This window comes from Myotis daubentonii, chromosome 12 (genome assembly GCF_963259705.1).
Source record: "Myotis daubentonii chromosome 12, mMyoDau2.1, whole genome shotgun sequence".
NCBI classification, from domain to species: domain Eukaryota; kingdom Metazoa; phylum Chordata; class Mammalia; order Chiroptera; family Vespertilionidae; genus Myotis; species Myotis daubentonii.
This window is the reverse complement of record NC_081851.1, coordinates 34,193,613-34,205,877: the sequence shown is the minus strand read 5'-3', so window position 1 is coordinate 34,205,877 and position 12,265 is coordinate 34,193,613. Positions and strand designations below refer to the sequence as shown.

At 46.2% G+C, this 12,265-nt stretch overlaps 1 protein-coding gene across 1 annotated transcript in view; it reads right to left on the bottom strand.

The window, feature by feature from the left end:
- Positions 1 to 3,439: 3,439 nt before the first annotated feature.
- Positions 3,440 to 12,265, bottom strand: part of TACR1 (tachykinin receptor 1) — a 128,538-nt gene continuing 119,712 nt past the window's right edge. The window contains exons 3-5 of the mRNA XM_059659324.1: positions 9,644 to 9,794; positions 7,780 to 7,976; positions 3,440 to 6,875 (exon numbers count right to left, since the gene is read on the bottom strand). Of these exons, the coding sequence (XP_059515307.1) occupies positions 6,584 to 6,875; positions 7,780 to 7,976; positions 9,644 to 9,794 (640 nt within the window). The 3' untranslated portion in view covers positions 3,440 to 6,583. The remainder of the gene's footprint in view (positions 6,876 to 7,779; positions 7,977 to 9,643; positions 9,795 to 12,265) is intronic.

The window sequence follows — 12,265 nt, the reverse complement described above, 5'->3', positions numbered from 1 at the left end:
CCTTTCCTATAAATAGCTCAGTTTTTCACTTTCTCTGGAGAGCCAAGGGTGAATGAGTTCTGAGAAGACTCAGGTTTTGCACTGCACACGTGCGCGCGCGCACACACACACACACACACACACACACTGTTTTACATATGATTTATAGGGATTTTGAAGGGGATTTGTGGATTCATTGAAGTTTATCCAGGCACCCAGTGTAATCTGCCTTAGTTTAAATAGAAACATCTTTATTATTTGTTTCTAACACAGAATACATTGGGTAGCTTGCCGGGAGCCGGTCCATCCTTGCTGTTTCAAGGGAACTGGCATATATGGCATACGGTTCTTAATATGTTTGCTCACCTTCTTGGCGCTGTGTTTTAACCAAGGTCACCTCTCCGAGAAAGGTTGAATCCCCAGGTAGGGATTTTCCCCTGAAGTTAGGGAGGGAATAAAACCCCTCAACTAAGTGCCAGGCGGGTAATTAATCCCTTTAACTACGAACAATCATGCTTAAACTACATAATCTTTTCTCCCTGGAATGGAGATAAGAAACGCCCTAACCTTTGTAATAGAGATTGATAGGATTGAATCAACTGGTATAAATACAGTTGTAACAAGACAGAAACACACAGAACTCAGAACAAGACAGCAAGAGACAGAACTCACACAGGGCTTGGAAGACAGGACCAAGAGAGACAGAGCCTAGGCACAGAACCTACACAGAATGGTCTCTAGGGACAGAAGAACTTCGCTGGAGAGAACATGGCAATAGATCCTGGACTGAACCTGACTATAGAACATGGCAAGAGAACCTGACTAGAACCTGGTGACTGAACCTGACTGGAGAACCTGAGCAGAGCCTCTCTGGAGATCAAGACCAGAACTTGGCTGGAGATCCTGGCTAGGCTGCTGATCAACTGAACGCTGTCTCCGTGTCATTCCTTCTTCGCCGACTCCGTCCACACCTTTGGGGACCCCTGGACCTGCTGGGGCTGGACCCCGGCATCTGGCGCCCGAACAGGGACCCCTCGGTAAGCCCCACACTCGGGACAGATCGGACTCCACCGTAGGAAGAAGGTGGATAGTCTTCGCCGACTCCGTCCACACCTTTGGGAACACCTGGAAAAGGATTCCCCTAGGTAAGCCCCCCCCCCATTAAGAACCCCCACACTCGGGACGGATAGGACTCCACCAGGGTGCTACAGACCCCCCTATAGAGGATAAGTAGGGTAAGAAGGTGGATAGTACAGAACTTAAATTGAGAAGATGTGCCATACTGAGTCCAAAGAAAGAAGACTCTGTATTGATCCTTAGATTGAGAAGATGTGCCATACTGAGTCCAAAGAAAGAAGACTCTGTATTGATCTTTAGATTAAGAAGATGTGCCATACTGAGTCTAAAGAAAAAAGACTCTGTATTGATCTTTTAACATATGTGCTTGCTAGCAGAGGAATTAAGGTTACTCCCAGTCAGACAGAACATTTTATACAAGAAATACGTCCATGCTTTTCTGAGGAAGGAAAGGTGCCAGAAAGGTAAATGTAGAGGCATGGGAGAAGGTAGGCCCAAGGAGCCTTATCCTTAACCCCACTGCAGCCTTTCCACCCTGGGAAAGTGCAGGATTGGCAAGCTCTCCCTGGGGTGATAGATCAGGACTCAGGTAATAGCGGAAAGCGCCAATCCTACTCTTAAAATGGATACAAGAGAGCATTTCAGGTTTTTCTTTTTAATGCCTGCTTTTAAAAAATAAAAACGGGGGAATTTGCCGGGAGCCGGTCCATCCTTGCTGTTTCAAGGGAACTGGCATATATGGCATACGGTTCTTAATATGTTTGCTCACCTTCTTGGCGCTGTGTTTTAACCAAGGTCACCTCTCCGAGAAAGGTTGAATCCCCAGGTAGGGATTTTCCCCTGAAGTTAGGGAGGGAATAAAACCCCTCAACTAAGTGCCAGGCGGGTAATTAATCCCTTTAACTACGAACAATCATGCTTAAACTACATAATCTTTTCTCCCTGGAATGGAGATAAGAAACGCCCTAACCTTTGTAATAGAGATTGATAGGATTGAATCAACTGGTATAAATACAGTTGTAACAAGACAGAAACACACAGAACTCAGAACAAGACAGCAAGAGACAGAACTCACACAGGGCTTGGAAGACAGGACCAAGAGAGACAGAGCCTAGGCACAGAACCTACACAGAATGGTCTCTAGGGACAGAAGAACTTCGCTGGAGAGAACATGGCAATAGATCCTGGACTGAACCTGACTATAGAACATGGCAAGAGAACCTGACTAGAACCTGGTGACTGAACCTGACTGGAGAACCTGAGCAGAGCCTCTCTGGAGATCAAGACCAGAACTTGGCTGGAGATCCTGGCTAGGCTGCTGATCAACTGAACGCTGTCTCCGTGTCATTCCTTCTTCGCCGACTCCGTCCACACCTTTGGGGACCCCTGGACCTGCTGGGGCTGGACCCCGGCAGTAGCTGAGTATGTTCTCCTCACAAGTCCCTCTACAACAGTGACTCTCAACCTTCCTAATGCCACAACCCTTTAATACAGTTCCTCATGTTGTGGTGACCTTCAACCATAAAATTATTTTCGATGCTACTTCATAACTGTAATTTTGCTACTGTTATGAATCGTAATGTAAATATCTGATATGCAGGATGTATTTTCATTGTTACAAATTGAACATAATTGAAGCATAGTGATTAAACACAAAAACAATATGTAATTATATATGTGTTTTCCGATGGTCTTAGGCAACCCCTGTGAAAGGGTCGTTTGACCCCCGAAGGGGTCGCGACCCACAGGTTGAGAACCGCTGCTCTACAGTCTTTGTCATTGTAAGTCCACTATCAGCTGCTCCTTTCTTCTTTGAGGGAGTGTGCTTGAGAGGTGAAGTGGGACACGGTGACCCCAAGAAGTCGGATGCAGGTTGCCAGGCTGACAAAAGGTATTACTGAAGTTTCAAATCCTACCAAGGGTCTCCAAACACAGGGGCCTTAACCAAAGCTCTGGTGGCAGTTGTGTGTGTGTGTGTGGGGGGGGAGGGGTGACGGGCGGGAGAGTCCTGGCCCAGATCTCCTTTCAGGAGATAACTGGTAGTGAGAGTGCAGCCAGCTGATGGCCGCCAGCTGCTGCACCTTCAGAACCTACCACAGTGTTCAAACACAGACCCATCCCACCCCAGAGAGCATTCAGCAGTGACCGAGCAAGGGGAAGTACCAGGCCTGGCCATTTTTGCCAATGCAGGCCTTCTCGATGGGCACCCCTTGACATGCTGAGACTTTCTTAGAGCTGTCCTGCATCTGAGGCTCTTCCTGCCCACTCCTCCCCTCCCCCTTTCCCGCAGGTGTTAGATCTGCACAGTGGTCTCAAGCTTCCCCTGCCTACTCCAGCTTCCTCCCTCCCTTTACCTTTCCCAGGTAGTTCTACTCATTTGCACTTCTATGTCTGCCTTGGGTCTGCTTCTGGGAGGACCTGAACTGACACAGCTCTTCTCACAGGTGACGTCATTGTCACTTCAGACCATCCTACCTTATCTTCCCAGATCCCCACTTGGTAAGAGTTCCCACACTTTGTCAACTCATTTTGCTGCATGGTTAAGAGATCACTGGGTGTTGGGTTCCTTCCTTCTGACTATGCACGTTATTGGGGTTCAGAGTACCACCCCATTCGGTCTCCTGTAGAGCACTGAGGGTCCCTGGAGATGAGACAGAGCCATGAGATAGTCAAACACATACTTTATTTCTGCATGGAAATTCTTTCCAGGATCCCAGGCTGGAAAATGGGAACTTCAGGAATGACCCCGTCCTACACACAGGACTCTCCCCGAAAGCCAAATCAGAGAGTCAGCTCCCAAGCCCCCTTTTCCTAGAAATCCCCCAGTCCTTCCAAGAGAAAGGACCTTCCAGCGTGTCTCAGCATTGTGGTGTGTGTGGGGAGAGAGGACAAGGACTCGTGCCCTTTAGTTCCTTCCATAGAGGCCTCCGCTCCCGCCCCCCCACCCTCCCCCAGTCACTATAATTTGACTGTGAGTTCACAGTGTACATCAGCTCCTCTCTGTGAAAGAAGGAGGAGAGGTTGGCACAATGCAAAGAACACATTGACAGCAACTGAATCCCATATTTTTGAAGTAACATAACAAAGACTGGCCCCATGATGTCTTATATTCTATTACTACTGAACAGTACACCACAGAGAAACACTTAGAAGATAAACATAGGGGGACACATTTCTATAAAAATGAGCCCATGCACAGTGCAAATCATGGTGTTTCTCACACGTGGGAGCTGATGACATTTTTTCTAAGTTACATAGTGTTGGAGAGTGGGTCGGAGGAAGCCCTGCTGGGCGGGTTCAGAGGGGATGTTTTGCCATATTTGAAACTGCTCAGCACCATCGCACCCTCCCTCTCTGTGCAGTGACGATGCTGTCCAGCCATGGTGGCTTTCCTTAAAGTGATCTCAGAGAACTCTCACTGCAAAAGGCTCTCTGAAGGTCTCAGTCCCTGGCTCAATGACATGCATTAAGTCTCTAGAATCCTGGGCAGCATTGGCTTCGCAGCTGCCTCCATGCCTGCTGGGTGGCCTCGACCCCCTAGGACTGGTGGGTTAGCCATGGCTCTCAAGAGTGGAAGGAGCTGTGTATCCTCAGCTCAGGGCCAAGTTCACAGCAGGTACTCAATAATTCTTGTTGAATTCAATTCCAACCTCTTCCAAGTCCTTGACACTTTCTTTTTAAGTTCTTCTCATAATCATGCTGGTTCTCTATGGCCCTCAGAAGAGAATTATCCACACAGGGCACAATTGCTTATTGGAAGTCTGACTAATGCTTTTGGCACTGACTTTCATAGCCTCTAAATTATGTCTTCCGTTCATATATCTGCACTGAGCTGGCTTTACTCAATTTATTTGATCCATCCCATGAGGCTTTGAAGAGTATAGTTCTTGGGTCCTTCTGGCTTATACTGTTGCTCTCTCACCCAGACCTACCATGGCCTGGTAGAGTTAGAGCCAGCAGGGCTGGTGAGGCTGTAAACCCTGTGGGCAGTGCTTATGTTCTATTGATACCACAGATTTTGCACATGTGCCTCCATTCTTCAAACAATAAGGAGGACATTCACAGATGTTACATGAGGCTCCTGCTTTCAGCCACAATGGGACAAAGCACGAATTTGGAAGACAGGAAGGCGCTTCATGCTCACTTGATGGAAATCCCAAAGCTGTACTGGGACATGAAGCCTTAAGTTCATGGCTCTTGGTAGATGAACTGTCCTGTAGGGTCAATGTGTTGTCCCACTTCTTACAGACAGGAGGCCAGCAAAGCCATGGAGGCAAGACGGGGAGATTCAGAGAGTCTAAAGGGAAAATGCAAGGTGTCCTCTTCCCTGAGGTGCTGCTGCAGCCCCTTTGCTCATTGGGCAGCTGAGCGAAGTGTACAGCTAGTGCCTCTGTCCTAAGACAACCAAAAGGCCAGAGCAGGGAGCCCATGACTTCATTTCTCGGATGTTCTCTCCAGCTGCAGGCTCAGTCTGCTAAAACCTGGTGGAGAGATGCAGGCTTTGACACCAAGTCCTCAGCTGTGTTAAAGGCTACAACCTTCCGGGAGAAAAAGGTACTCACATTTTAGGATCAATCAGAGAATCTCTGATATGGGTGTGGACACATGGTCGCAGCAGTTGCTACTTTTCAGGAGTATTTAGTCACTCTCCTCCTGTTCTTTCTGAGACCACCATTTTTGTGTGTGAAACAAACAAAAAAACCTCATACAGTCATTAAACCATTGAAAATTTGAAGGGACACTTAGATGATCTAGTTCAGTCCCGTAGCTTTACAAATAAGGAAAGAGAGGCTCAGACAGATGAAATATGGCACAGCTCTCCTGATCTTGGTCCTGACAGACATCAGCTGGTATCAGTGGACACACTCTGCCTGCATCAGTTAGTTGCTCAGGGAAATTATTGGGGACACAATGCAGATGACTCTGAGGCTCTCAAACCTATGATGTTTAAATGCCCTAAAATATTGAGATGCCAATAAAGGGGCAGACTTTGTCTTCTTTTCATAGATGCTCAGAAGACGGGGTTAAATCTCTCTTTCAGATTTTCTGTGGGTCCTTCAGTTGTTCACTCTATCAAATGAAGACATCCACCAGCGAAAGGAGGGTTAATCTGAGCATGATTGAGAATGGCTATATTGAAGTAAGACAGAGGCTCCAGGCAAACAGATCCGTTGGGTCTGTTGCTCCATTGCAGGATTCATCTTGAAATGAGTGCTCGTTCACAGCCAAACTGTATTCTAGAACCACGGAATGGATTGTAGAGAACATCAAGTCTAACCTTCCCATTTTACAGGCTCAGAGAAGTTCGGTGATTTGTCTTGGGTCACACAGCATGGGGTTGGCAACGACATGGAAGAATCCAGGTTTTTGGACTCCAGGATGGAATGTTTTTCCTAAGCCATTCTGACCCTTTTCACAAGTCCCAGTGTGAGGGTGTTCCTGATGGTTTCCAGATTGAGGAATTATCCATGCATGAAGTGAAGCAAGACAAAGACGATGGTGGCTGCCTCTGCTGCAGGCCCAGGGTCTAGGAGAGCGTGTTGGAGTAGAAGCTGAAGCTCTCCGTCATGGTCTTGGACTCACTGCGAGAGGAGCCATTGGAGGTCAGGTCCAGGGGTGAGGGCGTGGCCTTGGGGCCCTCCTCCAGTTCTTCCTCATGGTTCCCCACCACTGTGGAGACGGTAGTTTCCAGGCGGCTGACTTTATACACACTGCCCTGGGCCTGGAGATAGCGGGTGGATTTCATCTCCAGCCCCTCATAGTCGCCCGCACTGATGAAAGGGCAGCACCGGAAGGCATGCTTGAAGCCCAGCCGGAACCTGGAGGGAGAGAGGTGGAGAGATGACCCTGGGGGACAGCCTGCTTTCAGAGGGCCTTCCCACCTTTGCGGCAGCTCTTTAACACATGAATGCACCCAGACTTGATCCTGTGTTATTATTTTTTAAATTAATTGAGAACTGGAGACAGTAAGGCCCAGAAGATATAAAGGTTGGGTCATTAAAGTCAAGCCCAGTACTAGAACCCAGGTTCAGGTGAAATATGTCTTTTCTGAGGACAGCCACTGAACTACGCTGCCTCCACTGGCGTAGGGCAGCCAACTTTGGTCAACTCAACATCAAAGTAAAACATTCACCAGGGTTTACTGTGAGAACGATACTGTGCTATCACTGTGCAGTAAAAACAAGAGCCAGTCCTTTCCTTCAAGTAGTTCACCTCTGATAGATGACTTTCTGCCAGTCAAGTTCCTGTAGTTTGCCTCATACGGTCTGAGTCCCTGACTCTGTCTCTCTGTCTCCATTCACAGCCCCGCCTGTGTAATGAATCCAGCGGGCAGTGTGAGCAAACGCATAGGCCACAAACTGGATTCAACTTGTGGACCTGCTTTGTACACAGCAACCACAGAGAGGTTTTTTTCTTACCTGCAAACCCCCTCCCCCATTGACTTCGACGCCAGTGTTTAAAAGTAAAAAGATACCACACAACAATATGGATTTCTGGTTCCTCTTGGGAAAGAAAAATACGTGCACTTTGGTCTTATATTCTTGCAATGGTGATAATCAGCAAGGCTTGAGTAACTGTGGCGATTAGTTTGCTGCAGTCCCCACCACTCTCTCTTGTCTCACAGCCAGGTTTGCTCATTGACTAGTAGGTTGGTTGTTTGGTGGCTATATAGGCAGATGGTTTTGTGGCCCCTGGAAAGAGTCTGGGGGATGGGGTCCTCACCTGTCATTGAGGCAGCAGTAGATGATAGGGTTATACATGGTGGAGCTCATGGCCAACCACATGATAGCCAGGTAGAACTGCTGAATAAACTTCTCCAGGTAGATATCTGGGTTGATGTAGGGCAGGAGGAAGAAGATGTGGAAGGGCAGCCAGCAGACGGCGAAAGTGCACACCACAACGATCATCATCTTGACCACCTGGCAGGAGGGCAAGGCAGGTGAGACCAGCAGCACATAATCCTTTTCTCATGGCTACTTTCTCTCTCCCCCTCCCCCTCGCACGGCACACAGTGTAGTCTGGGGGGAGAAGTATTTAGAATAAACCCTTTTTGAGGAGGAAGAAGGACCTTTTCTATGTGGCACCAAAGGATTTGGGTTATATCAGTGGTTCTCAGAGTGTGACCCCAAGACCAGTGCCAGCACCATCACTTGAGACCTTGTCAGAAATGCAAATTCTTGGACCCCACCCAGACTTTACCAATTCTGGGGGTGGGACCCAGAGTTCTGTGATTGACAAGTCCTTCCTTCCAATGATTCTGAGGCCCACTCATGGTCCAGAATCCCCGTGTTATATCATCCTCTGGGCAATGACTGGAGAAGCCAAAGGAGACCAGATTAATGGGCCAAAGAGGAACGGGTGTTCAAGAGGGAAAGACCCAGGGAGCGGGAAGCACCTAAAGTGGGGAGCAGTGAGTAGAGCAGGCTTCTTGCTTGGAGTCTCAGGGGGAGGAAGGATAAGGGACAGGATTTGGACAGCTGCCCCAGAGAGCATCTGATGTTTAAAGGGGACTTACAAGGTTTTATGAACACTGGGTGATGTAACCTTTCCCTCTTTCCCCACAAACTCGGTGAGAACTACCTAGCCTCCACATAATGAAATGCTATGCAAAGATGTACCAAAAGAAAAAAAAATGAGAAAGCTCTTTATATATTGATTTTGGATATTAAGTAAAAAAAAAGTGAAGGGCAGAAAGTGTGTGTTTACTCTTTGCGTAAAAAAGAAGAAAGAAAAAAAATGACATTTATTTGGCTTATAAATGCATTATAATATCGGGAAGGATTAGTAAGAAATAAATACCAATGGCTACCACAGTGAGTGTGTGCATACACATGGGAACCGGGTGGGGTCCTTTTCATGGTAAAACTCTTAATGTATTTTTTTACTTTTCATTTTGAAATAATTTAAGACTCCCAAGAAGTGCAAAAACAGTACAAGAGTTCCCAGGTTCCTCCTGTGACATCATCCTACCTAACTGTACCATATGATCAAAACCAGGACACCGGCGTTAGTGCCAGGCTCGAAACTAAACTACAGACAGTGTTTGGATTTTGCCTGTTTTTGCACACGCTCCTTTTGGGCGCGTATAGGTCTATGACATTTTATCACGTGTACAGATGAGTTGCCACCATCAGGATTGCTCTGTCGCTCCATCACCACAAGAAGCTCATGCTGCGCCTTCATAGGCAGCCCCTCCCCCATAGGAACCCTCCTAACCCCTGATCTGCTCTCTACCATCATTATGTTGTTCCTTTTAATACTTTTTGATGTTTGCACCAAGAGAATGTATTATTGTGCCAAACTTTAAATAAGTAATAAAAAGAGGACTGGATAACTCTTTAATGCTTTTGTAGTTAAATTGTGTGTGTGTGTGTGTGTGTGTGTGTGTGTGGCTTGACAGGTTGCAATTCTCCTAAGGCGCAAGCAAGGTCAGGCCTGTTCAGGCAGACCTAACTAAGTTCCCAATACATTGAAAACGGATGCCTTCCCTCTCCCTCCGTTGCTGTTCCCTAGATTCAAGGATGTTTTGCGTGTGAGCCTGTTGCCTGTGCCCACGTGGGTTAGGTGCTTGCTGCCCCTTGCTCACCTTGCGTTTAGCAGAGACTTGCTCGTGATAACGGTCAGAGGAGTCCCCGGGGATCTCGCTGGCCCACAGCGTGATTCCCACTATGGTGTACGCATAGCCGATCACCAGCAGGGGGAGGAAGTAGATCAGCACAGGCACGCAAATGTGGTACCTGCAACAAGGCAGATGGGAGGGGTCATTCTAAGAAACAGGGTGGTCAAGGCTTGACAGCCGCCTTTCTCAGCATTCGCCATTAATAAGTTGGATGATAAGACACACCCCAAGGAGGCTTGCCACCCACATTGGGTGAGTAGGAGATATATTAATGGATAATCGAGGGAAAGCGTAGCTCTTCAACTTTGTCTTTCTAGTGGACTTTTTCCATAATGAAGAGTCCTGTTCAGATTGAAAAAAGAAGAAACATTGATTAAAAGGAACTGAATCCGTTGTATACCCATGGCAATTTTAGTTAATATTAAGTTCAATATTGCTGACATTCTCTCTCTCTCAAAAAAGTATGCAACCCTAGGCATCATTAATATAAGTATATGCTCTAGAAAGAAGGAGGTGATTGTCCCACTCTGTTCATACTTTTCAGATTACACTTAGGCTCGATTTTGGTGCAGGGATGCAGACCAGCACCCTCAGATGAGAACCACCATCATTGTATGAACCCTAATTCATTCCATGTGACAAATGGAGTCACAGATATAAGAATAAATTAGCTTGGAAAAGAAAGAGAAGACTTATCCTAGTCTAGGATTGGTAGGAAGAAGCCACAAAGCGTAAGCTACTTCTAAGTCTGGTTCTTAAAAATATATTTTCAGATGGAAGCTGCCGGGTCTCTGAGTCATCGCTTGGAGTTTAGATAGGAACTGACTTGAGTTTGACTAGTCATGAGTAAGAAATAACCCTTTGCTGTGTTAAATTGCTACAAGAGCATAATTTATCCTGTTCTGTTTCAGACAAGACTCCTTCTAAGGAGGATATTCAAATAAGTTTTTTTTTTAATTTTGAGAAAGGATAGTTTCCTCAGGGGGTCGTTGGCATGTCTGGCTAGTTATGGCCCTTTCCCCTGATCTGAGTTTGATGAAGAGGCTCAAAATTCCTAATAGCAGTAACAGTAATTGCTAATACTTTGGGGGGGGGGAGGTTACTCTGTGCTAATAATGTCAATGAGAGTACTCACAGCATTCACAGAAACGGGAGTTTGACCTCACTGAGTGACCAGCACAATGTCAAGCACTTTGTTCTTATTTAATCCTGAGAACAAATGGTTGGGTGGGTACTATCATGATCCCATTTTGTAGAGGAGGAAAGCAATGTTTAGAATTTAATTCAATTGTGTAACTTCATAGCTGGTGAAAAGAGGAGCTGGGATTAGAATGCAGACACCAGAAACAGCTTCTTGTCACTGAAGAAAATTAACCCAAGGATATTTTCTTCCATTCTGTTTATGTTTATTCTCTACAGTGAAATTTTTCCAAGAAGAAAAACTCAGGTAGTCACTCAATTTCTCCTTTACTGACACTCCGTTTGTTTTCAACCACTTCTCTGCAAAGTGCCACAGTTTAATATTCAAAGCCAGTCCTCTGAATATTAAGATTTGCAACTTGAAGACACTTTAGGAGTTTTTAAGTAACAAACCACAGATTCAGCAAAGCAGGAGCTAAGCACATCCATTCTGTGCAGTCTCACCAGGCGTTCAAAGTCCCCTGTATTGTCACTTCCTTCGGGAGCCTCCTAAACCGTGCTCAGATAAACTTCTTTTACAAAGAAAATACTCTATCCAAAAGATGCCTGAGTCATAGAAATCCTATCCAATTGTAGGCCAAATGAATGACATTCCATAATTAAAAAATGTGAAAATGAATACATTTATTCCCCCTTGATACCTGTTTCGAGAAATTTTACCATATCCTTGTAGCTAATTGGAAGTACCTCTGTTCTTTTATTTCTTGCTGAAATTATTATTTTGGAGAGCTGCTCAGTGAACCCAGTGTAATCTTATTTTGTGTAGCTCCATGCATTTTTGGCTCTTGAATCTGATATTCCCTAGGTTCCTGCCAGGCAGAATTTTATCAGTTCTCAGGATTGATATGTGTCTCGGAGGAAGGGACGAGGAGTCAGGGATGCGCCAGAAGTGAGCCAGAGGAAGCATCAGGAGTGAATGCAAGAGGCAGTGACAGAAGGGACCGCTAGGTTCCCACTTGATGAGACATGCATTGATCTTGATCATTAAGTCCTGCCAATGGACTTATCAGGACTTTCAGAAGGAATGTGCATGCAATAGGTATGTGTCTTTGTTCCCTCCAGCTTATTCCTCTAAGCAGCAAGTGGGGCTTGACTCATTTTACAGGATAAACTTGCTGAATACAACCCCAAGTCCTACAGAGTCTCCTGTCCTCAACGCCTTAATACCTTCATGCTCACTAATCCAGGTTCACTTAGGGCTCACAAGGCTGGAGTCACCTCATTGTCCAAGCAGCAGTTCCAGTTTCTGAAATAATCCTTAGCATTTGACGTGAAGATAGATATGTTTATTAAATAGTACCTAGCGTGTCTTCTAATGAACTTCATGGAGACTTTAAGTGCCATGGGGTGGGGAGACCAAGAGGGCAGGGATCTGGGTTCCCTACCTTT